Source organism: Temnothorax nylanderi, unplaced genomic scaffold, assembly GCF_030848795.1.
Source record: "Temnothorax nylanderi isolate EJ_2023f unplaced genomic scaffold, tnyl_v1.0 TNYL_tig0132_pilon, whole genome shotgun sequence".
Lineage (NCBI taxonomy): Eukaryota > Metazoa > Arthropoda > Insecta > Hymenoptera > Formicidae > Temnothorax > Temnothorax nylanderi.
In genome coordinates this window covers 1-21,001 of record NW_027249194.1, presented here as the reverse complement: position 1 = coordinate 21,001, position 21,001 = coordinate 1, and the positions used below count along the sequence as shown (strand labels likewise).

Sequence of the window (21,001 nt, the reverse complement as noted above, 5' to 3'; positions counted from 1 at the left end):
TCGATCGCACCGTTTTCTATCTTAAAATGAGACGTACGTGTGTTTGGAGAGAAACGAAAAACGAAGGCGAGGTGTACAAGGTGCAATGAAAACAATTAAAGAGGGATAGGAATAGAATTGATTTAACTGCACTTTTTGCATTTTCTACTATTAAAAAGAAAAAATATCTGGATTTGGAAATGGAGAAAGAATAAAAAGACAAATGTCAAAAAATATAATTGATTTAAATTCGTATAGCATTAAATAAAATAATTAAAGTCATGCGATAGAATCTTATAAATGTTTTCCTTAAATTCATCTCTTTTGGGGTGACTTGGACTAAACTCCGATTAATTTTAATGATTGACTTATCAAATACACGAATAGAATTGTTTTATATGGACAACGAATTATAGAAGTTATGAACAGTTAGAAACTTCGTTGTATTCTAAATTAATCGCCGAGTAATTAAGTTAATCGAAGTTTAAAATAGCTCTTAGCTAATTTCTCATATCCATATATATTTTATTTTTTATCATATATGTACTCTTGAGTATATATATATATATGTATAATAAATGTAATATATTATTAACTTATTAAATTATAACTTATTATATATATATAATAATATATTAGTAATATATATATATATATACTATTATATATTATACTCTTGAGTATTTATCTTGAAAAATGAAAAAAATGTCAGACTTTTTTATCTACTTTTTTAAAGAAAGGAAATTTTGAGTAATAACGTACCTTTTGTAAATTGTACGTACGAAACGTTCAGCTCGACTCCGGAACGACGGATAAAGGCGAATGCATTTTGCATGCAGTTTAAATGGAGTCGAAATGGCTTTGTCGCACAAGTTACCCTAATTGGCAGCATGACTCACCGCCGTCTACCTTGAATTCGCGTCAAGGTAAAATCAGGCGGTTTTTTATCCTTTTGTACGAATAAGGCAAACCAGGAACGGTACAGAAATATCAGAGTACAATACTCTCGTTTGTAAGAATTTCCAGTTTTATTTACATATAAATCCCAACACATCCCTTCTTTAAAAGAGCCACAAAATCTAAAGATGTTTAGATCGTTACAATCAATAGTCACGCAGTATCTTAAAAAATAATAGAATAATGCTCGGTTTTTACGTAAAAAGGCACCATTGATAGCTTTAGACCTACACCCTCGTAAAATAGTATTAATATTATAAAACAATAACTGTAGAATAAAATATCGATTAAAGAGTGTAGAAAGAAAGATTTTCGGCAAAGATCTGACAACCATGTTCGATTAATAAAAAGTGCAACATATCGTAATTACGTATTTAACATTTAGTACGTGTTATACAGTTATGGTATAAAACAAAAGAGAGAGAGACGAGTATATCCTCTTCAGAGATTGGCCGATTTTCCCAAGGCGTTAATATATATTTTGCAGCTGCGTAAGCCGTCCGTCAATCTCTGAGCGAGATCGACGTCCACTCGAGCAAAGTTTCGCACGGCCCGTTCGACGACGAATGTCGAGGCGTGGCACAAACTCGCGACCATGTTCTGCACCAGTCTCTCTTTGGCTGGCTCGTCGAGAATCTTCTTCCAGAAGATAGTAGCCTGACCAAAGTCATCCTCATCTACAGGATCGTGACGGTCCACATGTCCGCTCACATGGAACGGCGGCGCGCGAGCGGCTGGGCACTCCTTCGGCCCAGAAAAGCTGTTTGGATGATAATTCGGTGCGCCACCATGGTTGTGTATTGACATGTGACCATCCCGTTGGTAGTGCATCGTAGCGGAAATCCCCTACAAAATCAATATATTGCATTAGTCGAAAAATTTATGTAAATATTGTATCTTGATTAATTGTATCTTGTTTAATTATGATTAATAATTATTAAACCGAATATAATGACTCAGAAGATTAAAATTCAAATGTCAAATAAGGAGCTCTCTGAGAGCCAACGCAAGACTTTCGTGCTTTCTCTTATCTTTTAAGATGTTTTATGTACATAAAACTCTTAGAGCTCCTTATTTGACATTTAAATTTTAATAATTATTGTATCTAATATTAATCGTGAATAATATTAATATTATAAATAGTTTTTGATATACATATAAACAGAGCAATATACAGAGTGCGGCATTTAAATTGAGACACTTGAATATCTTGAAAAGAAAGAATTTAAAAGAAAAATGTTCCAGACGAAAGTTGTATTCGTCTAAAGGGAAACAAATAAATGTAAAATCGATTTTTTCGAAAATTGATTTTACCATTATTTGTTCCCTTTCGTCTGAAACATTTTTCTTTTAAATGCTTTCTTTTCAAGATATTCGAATGTCTCAATTTAAATGCCGTATACCCTGTATACATATATTAATGTAATAGTACAATTAAATATTAGTAAATAATTGTATCACAATCGAGTGACACCTGTAATAGCTTAAATCACAATTATTAATTGCTTAAGTAATATCCAATTTTTATTGTAAATTGACTGTTAAACATATAACTAAAAATACTGTATAAATATAACAAGATTTTAATCTTTTTATATATTAATATGATTTCATATACATATTTATAAAACATAATAAACATATAGTTATGAATTGATAAAACATAATAAACATATAGTTATGAATTGTTAAAACATATAAACTTATAAACATAAAGTTATAAATTGTTAAAAGTAATTTTTTTATTATAAATGAATAAAGATGATTGAAAACTATCATTTGGATAAATGTTTATATTTTTCTTTCTGAAAGGATAGAAACTTTATCATAGCTGATAAAAATACCAAGCCATTATAGTTTATTTTAAGACCTCAGCACGTATGTTTAAAAAACATCTTAAAGACTGAGATGTTACAAAACGTTACCTTGTACGGACAATTCACTGGTAACTGAAGATGATTCGGACCCAGGCGATGCCTATGAGTGTCGCCGTAGGCGAAGAGTCGACCCTGCAGCATCTTATCGGGACTCGGCTCGATACCAGGTACCATGTGTGCCGGATCGAAGGCCATTTGTTCCACGTCGGCGAAGTAGTTCTCGGGATTGCGATCCAGCACCAATTTGCCCACCTGTATCAGCGGATATTCCTTGTGCGGCCACACCTGTAAGAAAATATGTTATTTATAGTTTTCAAAAGAATATCTATTAAACTAGAATATCGAGTGGATTAGAGAATAATTACTTTTGTCAGGTCAAACGGATTCCACTTGAAGGTCTTTGCTTGTTCAGCTGTCATCACTTGGATATGGAGCGTCCAGGATGGATTTTGGCCTTTAGCAATAGCATTGTAAAGATCTCTGATCGAGTAGTCAGGATCGGAAGCGCTGAGATCGGCGGCCTTCTCCGCAAGGATATTCTTGATCCCTTGATTAGTCTGAAATCATTAAATATTTATTTTCGGACAACTATTATGAATAGATCTAATAACACGTTACTTTTTTCTGGTTTAATAAATAAGACACACCTTGTAATGGAATTTGCAATAGACCATTTCATTCTTGCTGTTTACCAGCTTGAACGTATGCGAACCATAGCCGTTCATATGGCGATATCCGTCGGGAATGCCACGATCGCTAAAGAGAAACATAACTTGATGCGTCGTCTCGGGCCTGAGGGAGATAAAGTCCCAGAACATGTCAGCATCCTGAAAAAAGTTTTTATTAATATAGGCTTTGTAGTACAATATAAAATTTAGCTTTTATAACTTAAGAAATATATTTTACACGAATGCTATTTTAAATAATAGAAATAAAGTTTTAAACTATAATTTGTGAATAATCATTTTAAATTCGATCGAACCTTCAGATGAGTCGCCGGATTTCTCTTCTGCGTGTGTATAAAACTCGGGAAGAAGAGAGGATCCTTGATAAAGAAGATCGGCGTATTGTTGCCCACGAGATCCCAGATACCCTCTTCGGTGTAGAATTTTACGGCGAATCCACGTGGATCTCTAAAAAAAAAAAAAAAAAACAGAATATACTTAATAAGTAGATTGATAGTAATCAGATGAACGTACGCAAGAATTTTTGCGTTCTATTTTTATCGCGCATATTTCACCACTCGAATTAGTTGCATTAGCTGAGTAAAGCGTAATTCTGAAAAGTGCAGCGCGAAATCCTTGTGAATCATGTTCCCGATTGCATCACATTGAAATGATAAAAAGTTACTCTACTGCAAAAAACATTGGAGTGTGATATATAGATGTAGATACGCCCGTAACTAACTAGGGCGACACAAAGACGATTCATGTGTATGTATTCCCTATACACAAGAAAGGTATTGCAAACATTCATAATAAATACTGCAGTATTTATCTCAATATACTCGTCAAAATAAAATGTAACTTCATGTGTGTTTTCCAGTTTATGCAGAAAAACCTAATTGCCATACACTGGATGTGCAAAAAGGCAAGTGAGAAACATAGTTACCTTCTTCGAACATTCATTAAATCATCGGTATCAAAATTAAATAATATTCTATCATACAGCATTGGCATTTTCTCTATTTATTACCTGACAGTGTCGGCAGAACCGCTTTCACCACCAACGGTGGAGCATCTTACAGCGATAGGAGTCTTCTTTCCAATGCTGGAAAACACTTTGGCTTTAGAATACTTGGTGATGTCGTGGGTAACTTCGAAGTAGCCAAACGCACCTACAAAAAGAAAAAGTTATAAAGTTAATGATTATGATAATAATAAAAATGGTAGATAAGATACCTATGTACATAGGTCGTGCTATAAATTCTATTCCAAGAAAAATGGATTTATTTCATAAATATTTTATTGAATGATTAACCAATCATAATATAAAAATAATCATAACTATTAAAAATATCCATTTTTTGACTTTACAAATTTTTTCAAATAATCGAGCTTCAAACTCTCGACTGTTTAGGTGAACATTTTTAATAGTTATAAATAGTTTTATATTATAACTGATCAATTCAATATGTATACATTTTATGCAATATGTATACTTTTTATTTCAAATATATATATATCAATAAAAAAAATCTTTTTAGGAACAGAATTTATGTGGACGTCTGTGTGTGTTGAGTACAATGATAAGATGTGTAACACGCTTTAAGTATCGAAAATTAGAGAACGTACCGGCTCCCTTCGCGTGCACAACTCGTTCGGGAATTCTCTCCCTACCGAAATGCGACATTTCGTCCAGGTAAACGAAGTCTTGCAGCAACATGGGCCCACGCGGACCAACCGTGAGGCTGGCCTGCTTCTCAGCAATGGGCGCTCCATTGGCAGTTCGTAACACGGCTGGCTCATTCTGTAAAAAAATAAATTGAGAATTATAAATAGTCGACTGATATAATCAGTCAGATAAATTTGCTTTTACAACGTGATACTCGTGAATGTTGACAAACTCCGTTAACTGTTAGCAGATTTGATCAATTTCACTAAAACCATGGTATCACAATGCTCATAGAATTCTATTAAAAATTATTCCAATAAAAACTATTTTTTAATCATATCTCTTTTACGTAAGATTTTATTTTATATATTTTATCATTAATTACTGCAACATTCTTTATTAGGTCGACGTTATTAGGTCTGAGAAATTGTATGCATGGTGCTTGTCGGATTTTAATTACTATGCATAGTATACATATATTATATAATTAAACGAACAACTTAATTCTTTTTAAAATAAAAGCTGGCTCACGTTTTGGAAAGATATTAAATAAAAATAAACTGGTCAATACAAGATGGCAAGCGCAGATATTCGTATGATGATGCAGTACTATCAATGTTGCAAATAATCTACTCTTCAACTAAAATGTAAGTAAAATATATAATTATATAAGAGGCAACCGAGTTGGGTGTGTGTGTGTGTGTGTGTCTCGACATCCACGCTTGCCGGCTCGTATTAGCTTATTTAACCACAACTAATCATCTTAGCAGCAACTGTATAAATGCTCCGTTACACAGTCGGAAGGGTCGGAAGTCTTCCTGCGCGCCTGATTAGACTTTTTCTTTTTTTTCCAAAATGTAAGGAAGAAACCGCGTCGGCCCGCACAACCTTCGTCACTACTCATTTCGCTAATGAACAATCTGGAAGCGAGTGCGAAAGCTTTTTATACGATAAACATCGCGATAAAATCTTAATGCGATAGAAATAATCTCGCCCGTTGATCATAGGTGTGCGGGATTCGCCAGAATGGCACTTTCGAAATTCTATATCTATCATCTGAGAGCCGGCGACCCACTTCGTCGCCTCGTTACGGCAATTATCGTCCACGACTAAAGTACCAGCAGTGACATAATCGCTGCACCCTGTTGCTCGCAACGTTATCGTTTCCCTTTTTTTCTTTCTTTAGTTACAAAACGCTAATCTTGGGCAAGCAATTGCTGCAAGCTACTTCAAGTCAGTAGCTAACTGTGGGACTAGAACATGTTAAGCGCAAAGAGCACCCTAAGTTACGCAGATGTTGTATTACGTAATACTCCGAGAATGATGTTTCCAGAATTATGATTCATCTTTCCGATGCACATAAATCCCTCTACGTGATAAATATTTTTGGCAGCTGTCAAAAATCATACTGTCACAAAGACCATCGTTCTTTTTGTATCATATGTATTTAACAAGGCTTATTGCAAACTTAACAGTTTGCAAATGATAATCATAAGATGTAAACTTCGTCTCTCTTTTCTATGATTAATTCATTAGAGCTATAGTGATATGTTACAATACTTGATATATTATTATGTTTTAGAAATAATCTTATAGACAATATATCTGTTAATTAAAGTGTGTTTACATTAATTGTATCTAATAACTGATCTTATATTAACATCATACTAATAACAGAGTGCTAGTAGTTCTAATAATACTAAAGTACTATAATAGTAATACTAACAGTAATAAATGTCGTATATATACTAATAAGAGTGTTAGTAATACTAACCATGTTACTTTTTACACTCTCTACTGAAAATTTGCCTGTTATAGACATATAAAAGACACAGATATTAAATATGTTTTAAATACTGTAAATATACATCGCATTAACAACACATATATGTATATCTTTTATTACATGGTATTAAATAATAAATAATATTATTACCACTGACTAAAGGTCTAAGAAAGAAATCCGTTTTATCACTTCAGGAAGTCGCGGTTATACCAAGAACCAAGGACATCGCATGAAATTGTGACTAATTTCTATTTTTTACTAGTTAATCTGCGGAACGTTTATTAAGTTGCAATGCAGAGGTATATCGGTTATTTTTTCGAAGAATGCTTAACCATGCGATTTCACGGCTTGAGATTGACGGACAATTGCGCGCCGGACGTATCGCAATGTCTGAGAACTTCTTTCTAACGTGACACAGCGTATATTGTTTTTAAATCGTCGTCGTCGACTCGATGCACTCGACTGTATCGTTGCTAGGTCTTTTAGAATGTAAATTACGCCCGGATAAGCACATTTTTCCTTTTCAAATGTCTCGGACAGACCTCACCTGAGCGCTACGAGCTACGACGAGGTGTGTCGCGCTGATATCGCGAGATAAAACGATTTGAGAGAGTTTAATCTTCCATTTTATTTGTTTAATCTGATAGATGTGATTAGAGAAAAATGCTGCTCGTCCGGACAATATTTTTAACTTATCCGTATCTGCACTTCATCACGCCACAGTGACGCAGCTTTAGTTATTTTCTTAACCGTATATCTATTAATTACATCTTATTAAAACATATAATTTACTTCGCAATACAAATCATTCTAAATTAAACAAAAATTAATGACGCCACTCTCGCTTCTTAATCACATCTACGGACGTCATAATAACTGCAGTCATATTTTCTACGATTAAATGTCCGAAGCTACACGGCAAAGGTTGCGAATCGTTAGCGAATGTTAGTACAGAGAAATCTCAAGAGCGCCGTGTAGCGATAAATTACGATTGCGTGCGAGCAAACACTTTAAACGTTCTAATAATTCTTGCCTTTTCCTCAGGATTTCAAACAATGTAAATCTTTGACTGACGAGCGAACGTCCCCCCCCCCCGGCTATGTCCGGAGCCTTGACATCTTATGGAGTTTTCAAATCCAAATTAAATTTTAATATCAAAAATTCCTGCAAAAACGCGTCTATCGAAACAAGAGTTTTTTTTGCGTGAGGACTCACATCTCGCATAAAGTTACAATATTTATATTATCTAAATCGTGACATGAGGAATTCTTATGATAAGAGCTATAACTCTGTCGGTGTGCTTGCGTTGCAAACAGAGTTTTGTAATTTTTTTATATATACACTAAAAAATTTATTATTTGCAAGAAAATAGATTTCCTTGAATTTAGTTTCCTTAATTCAAAGAAGTATATTAGGTAGATTCTAAAATATTTTAAACTCAGAGAAATGTTTTCTTAAATCTACCCAATACTTATTTGAATTAAGAAAACTAAATTCAAAGAAATCTATTTCTTGCAAATAATAAATTTTTTTTAGTGTAAAATAGTTAATATTTTAATACTTCGTATATATGTTACATTCCAGAATACAAAAACATGTCTGCAGTGACATTGAAATTTCTTCAAATAAATTATACATATACGTATCAATTTCCATATTGACAATATATTTTCTTATTACCTACAGCGCTTTCATCTTCTGAGCCTCAGATAAGCATGACATAAAGAAGCATTAGCATTTTGTCGGACGTTTTTAGGACACTGATAATGTTTAAAACGGAATTAATGCTTCGAAACGAAACAAATTTCTAAAACGATACAAAATTGATCGGAGAGATCTGACACTCTAATATCGATCAGAATTATATCAATAAAATTTATCGCGCAACTTTGCTGTAAATACGATATTGCGAGCTCGTTCTGCAAGTATGATTTAGCCTTCGACAACGTAGCAAATATATTCTTGCGCAATGTATGCAAACTGAGGAATATCATTAATCACGATACAATTTATACAGACTTAGTCATACACGTCTCTAACGTCATTAAGACGTCATCTTGCTACCTGGGTTATTTTATAAAAAAATATTTGCAATTTTTTACAGCTTGCCTGAAATAAATAAATGTTTTCCTTACAATATTTTTTTTAAACTACGCAAATGTCACAAAAATTGCGCGGACCGTTACGATAAACACCCTGTATATTCTCATGAAAATATCGCGATAATAGAGTGAATGTTAGTTATATTGGGAACGTTGAGATCTTAAAGTAATTATTAGAAAGTTATTAATAGGTGAACAGTATTTGTGGAAGCTACTGCGCGTGTGCACATCGACGGCCACGCGCATCTTGATGGAATCGCGTACTTTGAATCCTTCTGATAGCTTGTATCGCTGTTATCGTGCACATTTATTTTTCAGCTCACAATGGGTGATTATCATCGGTGTACATATATAGAAATACCAACGTAACGAAACTGTGTCAAACATATTGTATTTAAATACTTTGCACCTGATATATGTCAAAGAAAAGTGAAACGTGACGATGTATTATATTTAGCGTTTTTTTTTTAGTAGTAACATTTTAATGTCAATTTCTACAATATAGATTAACTTGAATCTCGATTTAACTTCCTCTTTATATTTTTCTCGTTTTAAAAGAATTGAAGTTAATCTCTATTGATATATAGAAATGAACACAAGAGTTGTAATTTTAAGCGATTTCGGGACACGATTCTTTCTCATAGACTATTTGGAACTAAATCCATATAAGAAACTTAAAAAGAAGTTATCGTAGATATTTATCGCAAATATTTCGGTATAATCGATAACGCTTTGGTCAATTTTTTATCATAAAGATTATAGAATCAACATAAGCACTCGTTGAGTTATAATTATATTAGATATTAAACTTTGCGGAACTTATACAGCTCTTCAAAGAATTAACTCAAGAATAAAGGATGGTATTGATCTCGATCGCGGGAATTAAAATATCAAATTATGATATCGGGCTTGTGCCACATCGGATAACATAATATTTTCGAACCTTCGCACGTTATCAGGGATGATATAAGATAATTAAGATATAACATGTAATACGCGATTGCGAGTCGTGTATTTTATCTAGTAAAAATTTCGCTTATGCAAGAGATAAGAGAATTAAAATGATAAAACCAAAGTTAATAGCTTTGTTTTTAATTTAGCGAATCGTAATCATTAAATGAATATACAAGGTAACCGAGCCGAAGTACAGAAGTCGATAGGTTAACTTTTTAAAGCATTCGTTTCTTCCTTAATGAATATTTGAAGCCTAAGTGGCTCCTTAAAACGCAGAAAGTCCTACTAAATGAAAAGCTTCAAAAGTGTACATATTTCCGAGAAATAAAACGCAATAATTCGACGTCGTCAATACCTATACATAGTTTCAATCGATTTTCTTTAAAACAGAGTAAAATGTGCAGTATCAATTGAACGAAATTTCTTCGTTGAATAATTTTTTTCTTCTATTTGTTAACGTATATCGTGACAATATGTCGCAACTATTTAATGCGCGTGTCTGCGCATTTCAGTGAACAACCTGTATGTAGGATAATGCATTTAATCGATCATGTTTACGATTCTACTTAATGCGACTGTCCCACTTTTTTACCTGTCTTTTGCACGTCACAACGTTCTATCCGATGCGAGTGTTATTACGTAATAACGTAAGAACAGTTAGTAACATTGTTGCAGTGAATATCCGTGCAACGCTCGTAAATAAACATACACGGAATTTTAAATGCCACAGCACGTGGCACGGCATAAAAAATGTAAAGGTACACGTATAACACATGTATTATACCTGTACATTACACTTTTTAGGCCAAAATTAGTCCATTTTACCCATCGTCCTTTAAAAAATTATTTATATTTAGCTGAAACGTTATATTTGCAATTTGCATTTAAGACTCCTCGCTACATCCTCATTATTATCTGGACTATGTTAGAAGCGAGACTTTTTCTTTATAAAATAGCAGATTTCTTCAATACTTGTTCTGTTTTGAACTTTTAAATTTTAACTGCAGATTTGAAATAAAAAGCTTAAAAACTCTTACGTATAAAATTTTAGTTATGTATAAGCCATAACTCGACTTCTTAAATTTTGATTTCAGATATACAATCAGTGACCTCAAACACTATATGCTAAGATTCGATAAAATATACTAAATAAAGGTTAAATAAAGGGTTGATAAACGTGAATATAGGCACATATTGGGACACACTCGTGACGCACGTTTCTTATCTAAATATTCGCGCATCACGATTGTCGGTTATTCGAAAAATATAGTATTACTGTTATATTATTAATTATTAATTATTATTATATTATCATTGTTCGTTAGATTGACATGATTACAAAATATCATCTCTGCTGCTTCGAAAGTGGAGTGTTACTATTTACATTCGCGAATAAATAATAATCGATGAGTATTTAAACAGAAAGCTTTAAATTTCACGCTCCGATACACGTTAAAGTATTTATATGTGTTGAAGTAGTTAAAGCATTCTTAATCCTGTATGTATGTACATAACAAGCGACGTTTCCCAATCGCAGAATTACTAAATTTCTCAGATAATCTTAATCTCAACTTTATTCAAGCAGAGAAGTAAACTTCCATTTATTTTGTTTTCGTTTTACTTCTTTTACGACACGGAAGAAATAAAATAAAAATAAAAAAGTATCAAATTTTAATCGTCAACTATCATTAATTAATACAGATACAATTTAGATTAATTTTATCAGAGAAATTTAGCATTTCAAGCAGAGAGATAAGTCTCCATCTGTTTTGTTTTCCTTTTCAATTTTTTCATCTCACGGAAGAAATAAAATAAAAATGAAGAAGTGCTAAAAATTGCAATCTTTTTTTAAATACAAGTAAATGTAATATTTTTCAAATATATTAATTTTATATCGTTAGATACTTAGATCTACTTTCCATCAACATTACAATTACAACACAGTTACAATTACACCGCAACTGCCTAAACGCGAATTATTGCATTCAATGCGTGCATATCGATAAAAAACGAACGTCATTGCAGACATTGTACATGCTAATTAATTCATTACTCACAATAGACATATTCGTTTTTGCTGAAAAACCAATATGTTTCTAATACAGCTATTGCGACAACTATGGCGTCTATTGTAAGTAGCCGAGTCATCCTCGCTTCGATAAACATTGACTAGCTCACGCATACATACGAGATAACGATGACGTTAAGGGGACTAGGCAGCCAGATTTGTCGAAAATAAAGTTTTTTGGGGGAACTATTAGCGAGACTTGTTCTTTAACACAATGTTTATTAGGATCATAAACTTAATAAAAAAATTGTTTGTTATAATTTAATCCTGATTTTATAATCCTAATAAACATTGTGTTACGGGACAAGTCTGTTTCAATTCATTTCTTTGTAATAAATTCTCAGAAAAATCTTTAATTTTCGATAAATCTCACTGCCAGTCCCCTTAAGAAAGTTAAAATACACGAAAGTACAAGACTCCTGAAATAGTTGAGCTTGTTTTTTTATCTTTGCGGACGAGCAATCAATCTTGCGTGACACGGACACGACGAGGATTGAGCGATGAGCATCACTGTCAACTACCGACTACGCAATATGTTGCGTATAGGCGAGAGAGGCGAGAGATACGAGATTTCCTTACCTGCAACTTCCTCCTGTAATCGTTCAGCTGTTCCGAGGCGGGATCCCTCATCGGGCCGGCCATCTCGACGGTCGATTTCTTGCAGTTACCGTAAAATCGTCCAGGCGAGGATGCGCAAGGAGGCGCGGAATTGAACACGACGCGATTTACAAGCAAGTCTTCCGGCGTTTTGCGGCTACTGGCCAGTGGCGAGTGTGGCGACGGCGGCGAGCTTTTATCATGTCCGCGCCGGAGTCGGAACGTACTGAACGTAGTGGACGACAATGGCGATGGGTGGGAGCACTGGGAGCGCGCGCGATTCGCGGCAACTTCACGTCGACGGAGGAGCGGGATTGTTTGAAGAAACCGGCCCAAGTCCGAACGCGCCCTCGGCATACCTCGGTACGATTCGTCGCGCGATCGATCCTATATAGGGCGGTATTTACAGTCCGATTTTAAATATAGAGATTTTAACATTCATAGACTATTATTCAAAATTACTTTGGACCCATCGCATAATTTATTAACTTCTAAAAAAGAAATTTTTTATTATCAATATTTCTTGACTTTATTTCTAAAATTTGAATTTTTTTAATAGTAGATATCCTTGCAATATACTGCGTTATGCGTGGGTCAATTTGAACTCGAACAGCTTTGTCGTAAAATCAGTTTTAACATAATAATATCGTCTAAAAAGGGCGACTCTCTCTCTCTCTTCGATCAACTACGATTAATTTATCAAATAATATCTTAATAATTTAGTGATGAGATTAAGTATTTTACAAATAGGTTCGAATCTGTTTGCATATTTTCGAACTCTTTATACTTATCTTGAAAAATAAAAGCAGTTTATAACTTTCAAGTAAACATTAAAAAAAACCAAATGTTCTCGAATCAAATATGTAAAAATTTCATGAGTACTTTACTTATACAAATTTTACGTTCCTTGAAGTCAAAACGTTTGTATAAAGCGACGATTATTTTATTACTTTTTTTTATTACTTTTATTATAATTTAAATAAAGCAAACAGAAAAATATATAGCATTCTAATCACAGGTTAAATAACACAGAATATGCATTTGTGCGCGAGAGATGAATGTAAAACGATGATTAAAAAATGTACCTTAAAATATACTGATTAAATTATCACTGTTCGTCCAGAGTGTTGTTAAAGATAACAAAATTATTTACGAGTCCAAGCACGTCCAAGCACATCCAAGCGGACAGCTTGACAGTTCGCTGAAGTTACTGATAGATTGCATTTTGTTCGGTAAAAATAGAATTCATGTTTCATATCCATAACTTCGTTTATTAATGCCGTTACAACGCCACCTGAGCCAGGTACAATTCCGAGCTCGACATTAAAAGCCAGCTCGCACGATAATGCGCAGCCCTCTTATCGCACGTATCTAAAAATTGCCGTCTAAATCGCGCCGCCTCATTGTGGGAATTTACAAAAATTTCATTTTAGTTCGGATATCAGTTGGCTCGGCTGAGAGCTAAAAAGGACAAAGAGCAAAACATTCCTCTTCTAAGCATAATTCTCGTTGTAAATAATACAAACATCATCTGATCGTCGTTCCACTTCTTTGGTAGCATACCGAGGGTGAGCTAAAGTATGCAAGAATAGAGGATTTTACAGGTATTACGTACTTGTAAAATAACGCTGCTCGTCCGTAAAAGGAAATTAAATAACAGATCTACATAACGACGCTATATATAAACATCTTAATGTTATTTACATCATTGGCGAGTCGCTCCTAATAATCGTGTAAACCGCTACATTTCGCCGAGCACGATCTAACGATGCTTGCTCGGGGGGAGAGAAGAGAAGAATATATATAATAATTATATATATGTATATATATATATATATATTATCATTATGTTCGACACGATGTACGCGAAGAAAATCGATTAGGTCTGGAAAATAATATACTCTCCGACGGAAAATTAATATTACATTACGCCTAGGAATCTGCCTGAGTTTGCACGCACCTTACTGTACGCATCCTCTGCGTACTGCGTGTATAACATAACGGCGACTGAGAAATATTATTGCGACAGGTACATAACGCGAAGTACTTTGAACAAATGTTTTTTTTTTATTGTAGCAATGTGGCAACGGCAGCTTCGAAACTCATCCCGTCCCGCGTTGTAATGTCGTCGTCGCATTATCACAATGGTTAGTTGAAATAACGCTACCACCCCGCCATTCGTAAAACGTGATATTGTAAAAATGAACACTCGTCGTGAGAAACCCTCCGGCACATGTCACTTAAACAATTTGATCCTACGTACGCAGGCTTAAGTTAAGGAATGCGCGGGCTCAACAAGAAAGCGAGAGATGATTAAACATCGGAGTTAAAAATGATTTCAATGATTTGCGTCGATAAAATTAATAAACCCTGCGAAAATTTCTGCCCGCATGCATGCAAGAAACGTCACACGATAAATATACCTCTGCTATGGAAGAATATCGCGCGATAACTGATTCATGATTCAGAAAAACTTATGATTTGATACCATCGTCTCTGCTCTGTTAATATGAAAAATCGTGATCATTACTTTGGGAATTATTAACTCTGCTACAATTGTTATATTAGTATATCTAAGTGTAGGTAGCACACATTAGTTCGCAGCGACGAGGATCGCTCGCTCGAGTATCAATGATTCACTATCCATAATCCGATAATCCATGATCCGGTTATCCATCGACGACATATGTAATGCCATGTTGCAAGTTGAACCATCCAGCAAGTCACGCTTGTCCATCCCGTCCATAGGCTAGCCATTGATTGGCATCGGTAAGGGACATTGCACTTGCCACACAATCAGATGACTCTGTTCACCGTGTTCTTCGTTGCTGACCGTGGTATTCGATCGGTCCATGGTTTCATCCGTATCCTCTCCATCACCTGAAAGGTAGTTAAAATGTAAGTGTTATTGACAGCGAATGGATATCCCCAAATGAGAGAAAACAGGCACAAGTCGCGTTTTCTACAAGATAATGCATGATAGATGGGAAAGCCCAACCCCCAGAGAATAAGATATATGATATACTATCGCTTTTAAAAAATCAGAATATTAAATTTTTTCATATACTTGTTTTTAAACTTTGATGTTTGCACATGTGCGATAAATACGCAAGCAATCTGTAGAAATTCGAGACACCCCACAGTCATATGTATATATTGTATGTATATTCAATATGCAAAGATTATAGGAATGATGTTGTTAGTCGAACTTTGTTCTACCGTGCAACAGTGGGAAATATTGTTTTGTTAGTAAAGGATGCACCGATTAATAGTGACATTCGTCAGGACAGAGAAATGCTCATTCAAATTGAGACATAGAAATCAATCACGCTTCTTGCTTCTCTCTGGGGGCATACCTGACCATCTGCCACACAATTAGGTGTGTTGCCACATCACTCTCGTCTTCAGCTTCATCTGCTAAAATTGCAATAACTCGTTAAACTCAAATTTAAGTAACAACTCATAAATCTTTACTAATTTTCGTATAACAAAAGATAATAATGATAAAAATTCACTTCATCTCTTATAACGGTACATTTTTTCAGAGTTCATTTAGAATTTGTAATTAAGATGGCATACCTTGCAAACCATTACAAAAATTTGCTTACCAACTCTGAAATCGATGTAACCCTCACCGCCCGAGAGAACGAGCATCGCAGGTTGCGTTCCATCCGTCACCGCGCTCTGACCACCATGACCTAGAAACGATTTGATTTAAAGTTATCAATCTTTTAAAAAAACTCACTTGAGAAAAAATAATAATTGGCATATAGATGATATTGATCGTTTTGAAACTCACCAGGTACAGCGACGAACATCTTCACGGCGTCTCTGTGGCCATGAAAACTAAGCTGCGCATGGGCCATGCTGCAGTAAGGTATGAAACTTCCCGGTGTGACGCCTCGTTCCGACGCGAAGACCCTGACACCGACTCCCGGGGCATCGCTCTTGTTGTTACTTGACTGCACTCTGGATACCGCCATTGAACCACCCGCACCTGCAGCACCACGGTGTTACAAAATTAGCGAGTGCCAATGAATGAAAATATTGTGCTGTTTCTTTACTTACTCTCCGACAACGGCACTGAGATTATTACTCCGTTACCAGTGCCAATCCACAGCCTATTCGAGGAAATGAGCAGAGCGGTAATGCGCACGAAGGAGAATCCAAGTTTTCCTGTGCCGAGCATCTTGCTGACGTACGGCTCTATGTCGACGTCTTGGAGATGCTGGTACGTGTGAGCGTGATAGAGTCTTAACGTCGAATCGAGCCTGATGCTGACCCACACACCGTCACCCAACCACGCCAATTGCCGCACTTGAGATTCTCTGCGAGGATGCGCGTCCACTGTGCACTGTAAAATAGAAATTTTAGTTTTATTAACTTGTTAAGTTTAATTTTCATGCTTTTTGTCGTATTAAAATGTCATATCCTTTTAAGAATTATCTCCTTGTCAATTCTGTACCTCAAGCGTCACCGAAATAGGATCGATCACGTGAATCTTGTTTCTGTATCCACACCATACTGTTTTTCCGCTAACCGCGGTCATGCATCTAATGGAATGTTGAGGGCTACCGAGGGTGATCACGTGGTATTGAGACAAATCCCATTGCCCGTCCGCGCCTCTTCGGAATATCGTTACAGTTCCATCTGCTAAAGCGACCAGAACTCGGCCCTGCACGTGTCTAATGAGAAGAGAGGTTTCTATTAATCTCTCGTCAGCACAAATCTTCCAATTATGACTACAGCATCAAATTCTTGTTTAAGTTTCCTCTTACTTAAGTTTCCTTTTTTGTATGCTACGGTCCTTACTACTCAAAAGAGCTACGTACACAATAGCTAACGCTGCATCCCTCAGCTTCACGGAGTGCAGGCACATCGACCATTTAGCAACGGCCGAATGAACAAACACCGCGCCGTTTTGAGCTCCGAGCCACATGGTCGGTTGTATGGACGACATCTTCTCGATGGGTGTCTCTTCAACGATCTCCTCCTTCGCCTCCTCGTTCGCGGCATTTTTGTCGTTCGATCGCGAAGGATGCGCCTCGGCATTGCACCGTACGAAATTTACCTTTCCCAAGTTTGCGGTCTCGCTGTCTATACTTTCCAGACTTTGCGGCTCGTTCGTGGAGTTTTGATCCTCGGCAGACTTTTCGGTATTTTCGTTGGCCTGATCCTCTGACTGATTGTCAGATTCGCCTTTATTTTTATCGACAGCGGTTTCGGCGTCCTGATGATTCCTCTGGCCGTTCTGCTCGTCGTTCTCGTTCGCATTCGTGACATCCTCGCAGGCACCGTTGTTGTTCTCGCTGTCATTCGCCGTGCCGTTCGCCGAATTGCGGATTGAATTCTCGTTCGAGGATTGCGTGTAATCGCTTTCTTTGGCACCAGGCACGCTCGCGATGCAGAGCAGATGTCCCTGACAAACGTTGAACACCTCCAGAACGTCCGCCGGATTGTTCGCGTCTATCACCGTAACCTTGGACATCTTCTGCGTCGAGGTGCAGATCCAGACGAGCGAGCTGAGCTGTTGCTCCCACCGTTCCGCCTCGAGCCGTCGGTTCTCGTTCTCCTGAAGCTCCTTGTCCAGGTGCTCAACAGCATCTTCAGCCTCCACCTTCGTGTTGCTCGTTTCCTGGGCCTCGGCCGCGTAGAACACGCTTCCGCCGACCATGCATCCGCCGTCACGCGTTTTACCACTGCTTAGATTTACACCGGCGCCGCACCAAATCTAACAAAATCAACAGTGGATTCTCGCTTATCGATCTTTTTTCATCAAGAAACGGGATAATATAACACGTACCTTCATGCCTGGCTCGGTTTCTTGCAGCGGTCGACAATATACCGGAACTGGGACGGGAGGTTGTCTAACGGGAGCGCTTGGCTTCCCCGGTAAACTCCATCCATAAGCTTGCAGACGACCGTCCTCCTTTTTAACGTGCGCCCGCACCTGACGATATTGTTCTCTTCGCTCGCTCGCGCGTCTCGCTACGAGCTTCTCGGACGATCTGCAAAGACGACACGAATGATTACGTTAATTATCGTACGCTCACAGAGTCTCGCGCGAGAAGGGAAAAAATCGTTGCAACTTTTCCGAGTTAGCAAATAGTAAACTGTGACTGTTGACTGTCCATCCGACCATCCATTTCACCATACACATCTTCCGATCATTTTGGTTCCATCTCCACCGATTCTCACAGCCGACAATAGTCTCATTCTTGTAAATTTACTGACATATAGGATACGTATGTTAGATACGGATATATCTATGGGCTCTCTATCGTACTTCGAAAGTTAGAAGTAGAGCGGAACAGATTTACCTGCTGACCAATAAGCACCCCACCCGAAGCCAGAAAAACCAGGTATCTCTTGACAACGCCACGAGGGAGAGGCAAGGACGAAACCCGAACAACAAAAAGACCAAAAGCGCAGTAACAAGAGTGAAATAAAGGCAAAGTTTATAACGTAATCAAAACTTCATTTATTTCTTTCGATCAATAATGATCGCATGTTATTATTTTTCCAGAAATTGTACAAATTCGTATTTACAAAATTATGTATTTCTTTCTTTTTTTTTTGTTCAAACATATTACTATGAAAAATTGATCTATCTATCTAGTAGCTTAATTAGTGCAACTCTTGCACTTTTATGAGCAACAAATTTTATATATATATCATCGTAATATACAAACCATGCTAAAACTTGACAATAAAACTTGATCAACGAGTAATTTGGTAAAGAAATATAAAAATAGAATTAAATATACAGTAATCAAAACAGAACATAGGAAGAATAATCTTGATGCGTCACAAAACGCTACATTGTTCTCACTTTGATCGATGATATGCCCGGATCCAATAAAATTTTCGTCTCTAGATACTCATCGAAAGCCAAAAAGATTACAGAATGTAGCAAAAACTGGTTAATACATGTACATCAATGCGCGCAAACTTGCCAGTAAAACAGGCTAAAATTATTCAAAAAGACTCACGCCTTTTTAGCGCAATTGAGACTAATATCGTGAATCGCGACAAAAGATTATGGATCCCAACTGACCAAAGAGGATTCTAATCTGCAAAGATGAGCAATTCAGAAAGTCATACTAAATTCCTTTTTCATTATTCAGCCCCACATGATTATAAAATAATATTACCTTTTGTATGTTCGTCACTATTTTGACAATAAAGAGTACCAAGGTTACGCGTTGAATTGTAGCCTGTGTATAACATTACATATTCGCGAGAGATATTTTCCTTGGAAAAGAAAACGAACTCAAGATCGTTAAATGATGATCAGATCAGGAAAAAAAGAAGTATAAAATGATAAAAGAAAATGAAAGTAACATCTAACTAATATATTAAAATTAGGCAGGTTTCGATGTGTCAAGTCGACGTAACATATCTACGTGCATGTAGTAAAATTTGATTGATTTCTCACATGGTGTCTCCTTGGTCGAGAAAGTCTTGGCGACTTTTCAACGTACGTCTACGCATGGCATCCAGGGGCGGTGCTGGAACGACCTGATTCGCCGGTGCACTGTACCGTACATGCGGCAACGTGTGCCCGGAACGCACTAACGTCCCTCGATCGGCCGGGCCTGTGAAGAGATTGCTAAAACTGAAACGAAAAGGACAGATTAATTTTCTTTTAGTCTAGCTCCTTCCTCGTTTTCGTTCATTGGATCGATAGACACATACAACTTCCACACTGAACCCTTTCCACCCGAGATGCTGGAAGGATCGGTCTTGCTAGCTCTTATCATCTCCGTCCACCTGACAGCCTCTTGGAGCTCCATAAATCGTTCCTTATATTGATTTCGTTCCATGAGCACTCTTGCCATCTCCACGCGTGTAAATCGCTTCCTCTGAGAGAGAGGCACATCCTCCTCGTCGTCGCTCTTCGTCGCTTTAGCTGCCGCTTCTGCTTCTTCCTTGACCTTCTTCAGTTCTTCCTCGAGGGCGACAATTCGTTGCCGCAATCGTTCACGCGCCTGCTGTAAACCTCGAACCTCCTCTCGTAATATTTCTTGCTCACTGGAATGTTAAAGTTTCTAATAATATCTAGAAATTATATTAATGTTGCAATTAAAAGGATTTAATAATGACATACCTCGTCAATTCATCCACTTTGACAATTAGATCATCCTTGACAACGTTAAGCGCGTTCCTACAAGAAAATATTTAATGTTAGACTATTGAAATACACACTAAAGATATGTTACTTTATTAATAAAATGAAAAACTTACTTTGTTGCTAGCAATTCATTGTTTTCCATAATAAGATTTTCTACTTCTTTTCCCATGCCTGTAAAAAAAAACAGATAAATATATAATAACATAACAAAAC

General features: G+C 36.3%; 2 protein-coding genes across 2 annotated transcripts; both read right to left on the bottom strand.

The window, feature by feature from the left end:
• Positions 1-983: 983 nt before the first annotated feature.
• On the bottom strand, positions 984-12,860 carry Cat (catalase). The gene is made up of 8 exons (XM_071713925.1): positions 12,637-12,860; positions 5,108-5,282; positions 4,509-4,650; positions 3,796-3,946; positions 3,461-3,640; positions 3,179-3,370; positions 2,862-3,098; positions 984-1,782 (listed from the first exon to the last, which is right to left on the bottom strand). Exons 1-8 carry the CDS (start codon positions 12,697-12,699, stop codon positions 1,378-1,380), a joined length of 1,545 nt encoding a protein of 514 aa, XP_071570026.1. The 5' UTR covers positions 12,700-12,860; the 3' UTR covers positions 984-1,377.
• A 1,044-nt stretch (positions 12,861-13,904) lies between these two features.
• Positions 13,905-20,975, bottom strand: Syd (JNK-interacting protein syd). The gene is made up of 12 exons (XM_071713923.1): positions 20,902-20,975; positions 20,765-20,821; positions 20,353-20,688; positions 20,093-20,272; positions 18,975-19,022; positions 18,458-18,662; positions 17,487-18,385; positions 17,120-17,339; positions 16,723-17,008; positions 16,454-16,651; positions 16,263-16,352; positions 13,905-15,534 (listed from the first exon to the last, which is right to left on the bottom strand). The coding sequence occupies exons 1-12, from the start codon at positions 20,955-20,957 to the stop codon at positions 15,404-15,406; spliced, it is 2,706 nt and encodes a 901-aa protein (XP_071570024.1). The 5' UTR covers positions 20,958-20,975; the 3' UTR covers positions 13,905-15,403.
• Between the last annotated feature and the right edge of the window lie 26 nt (positions 20,976-21,001).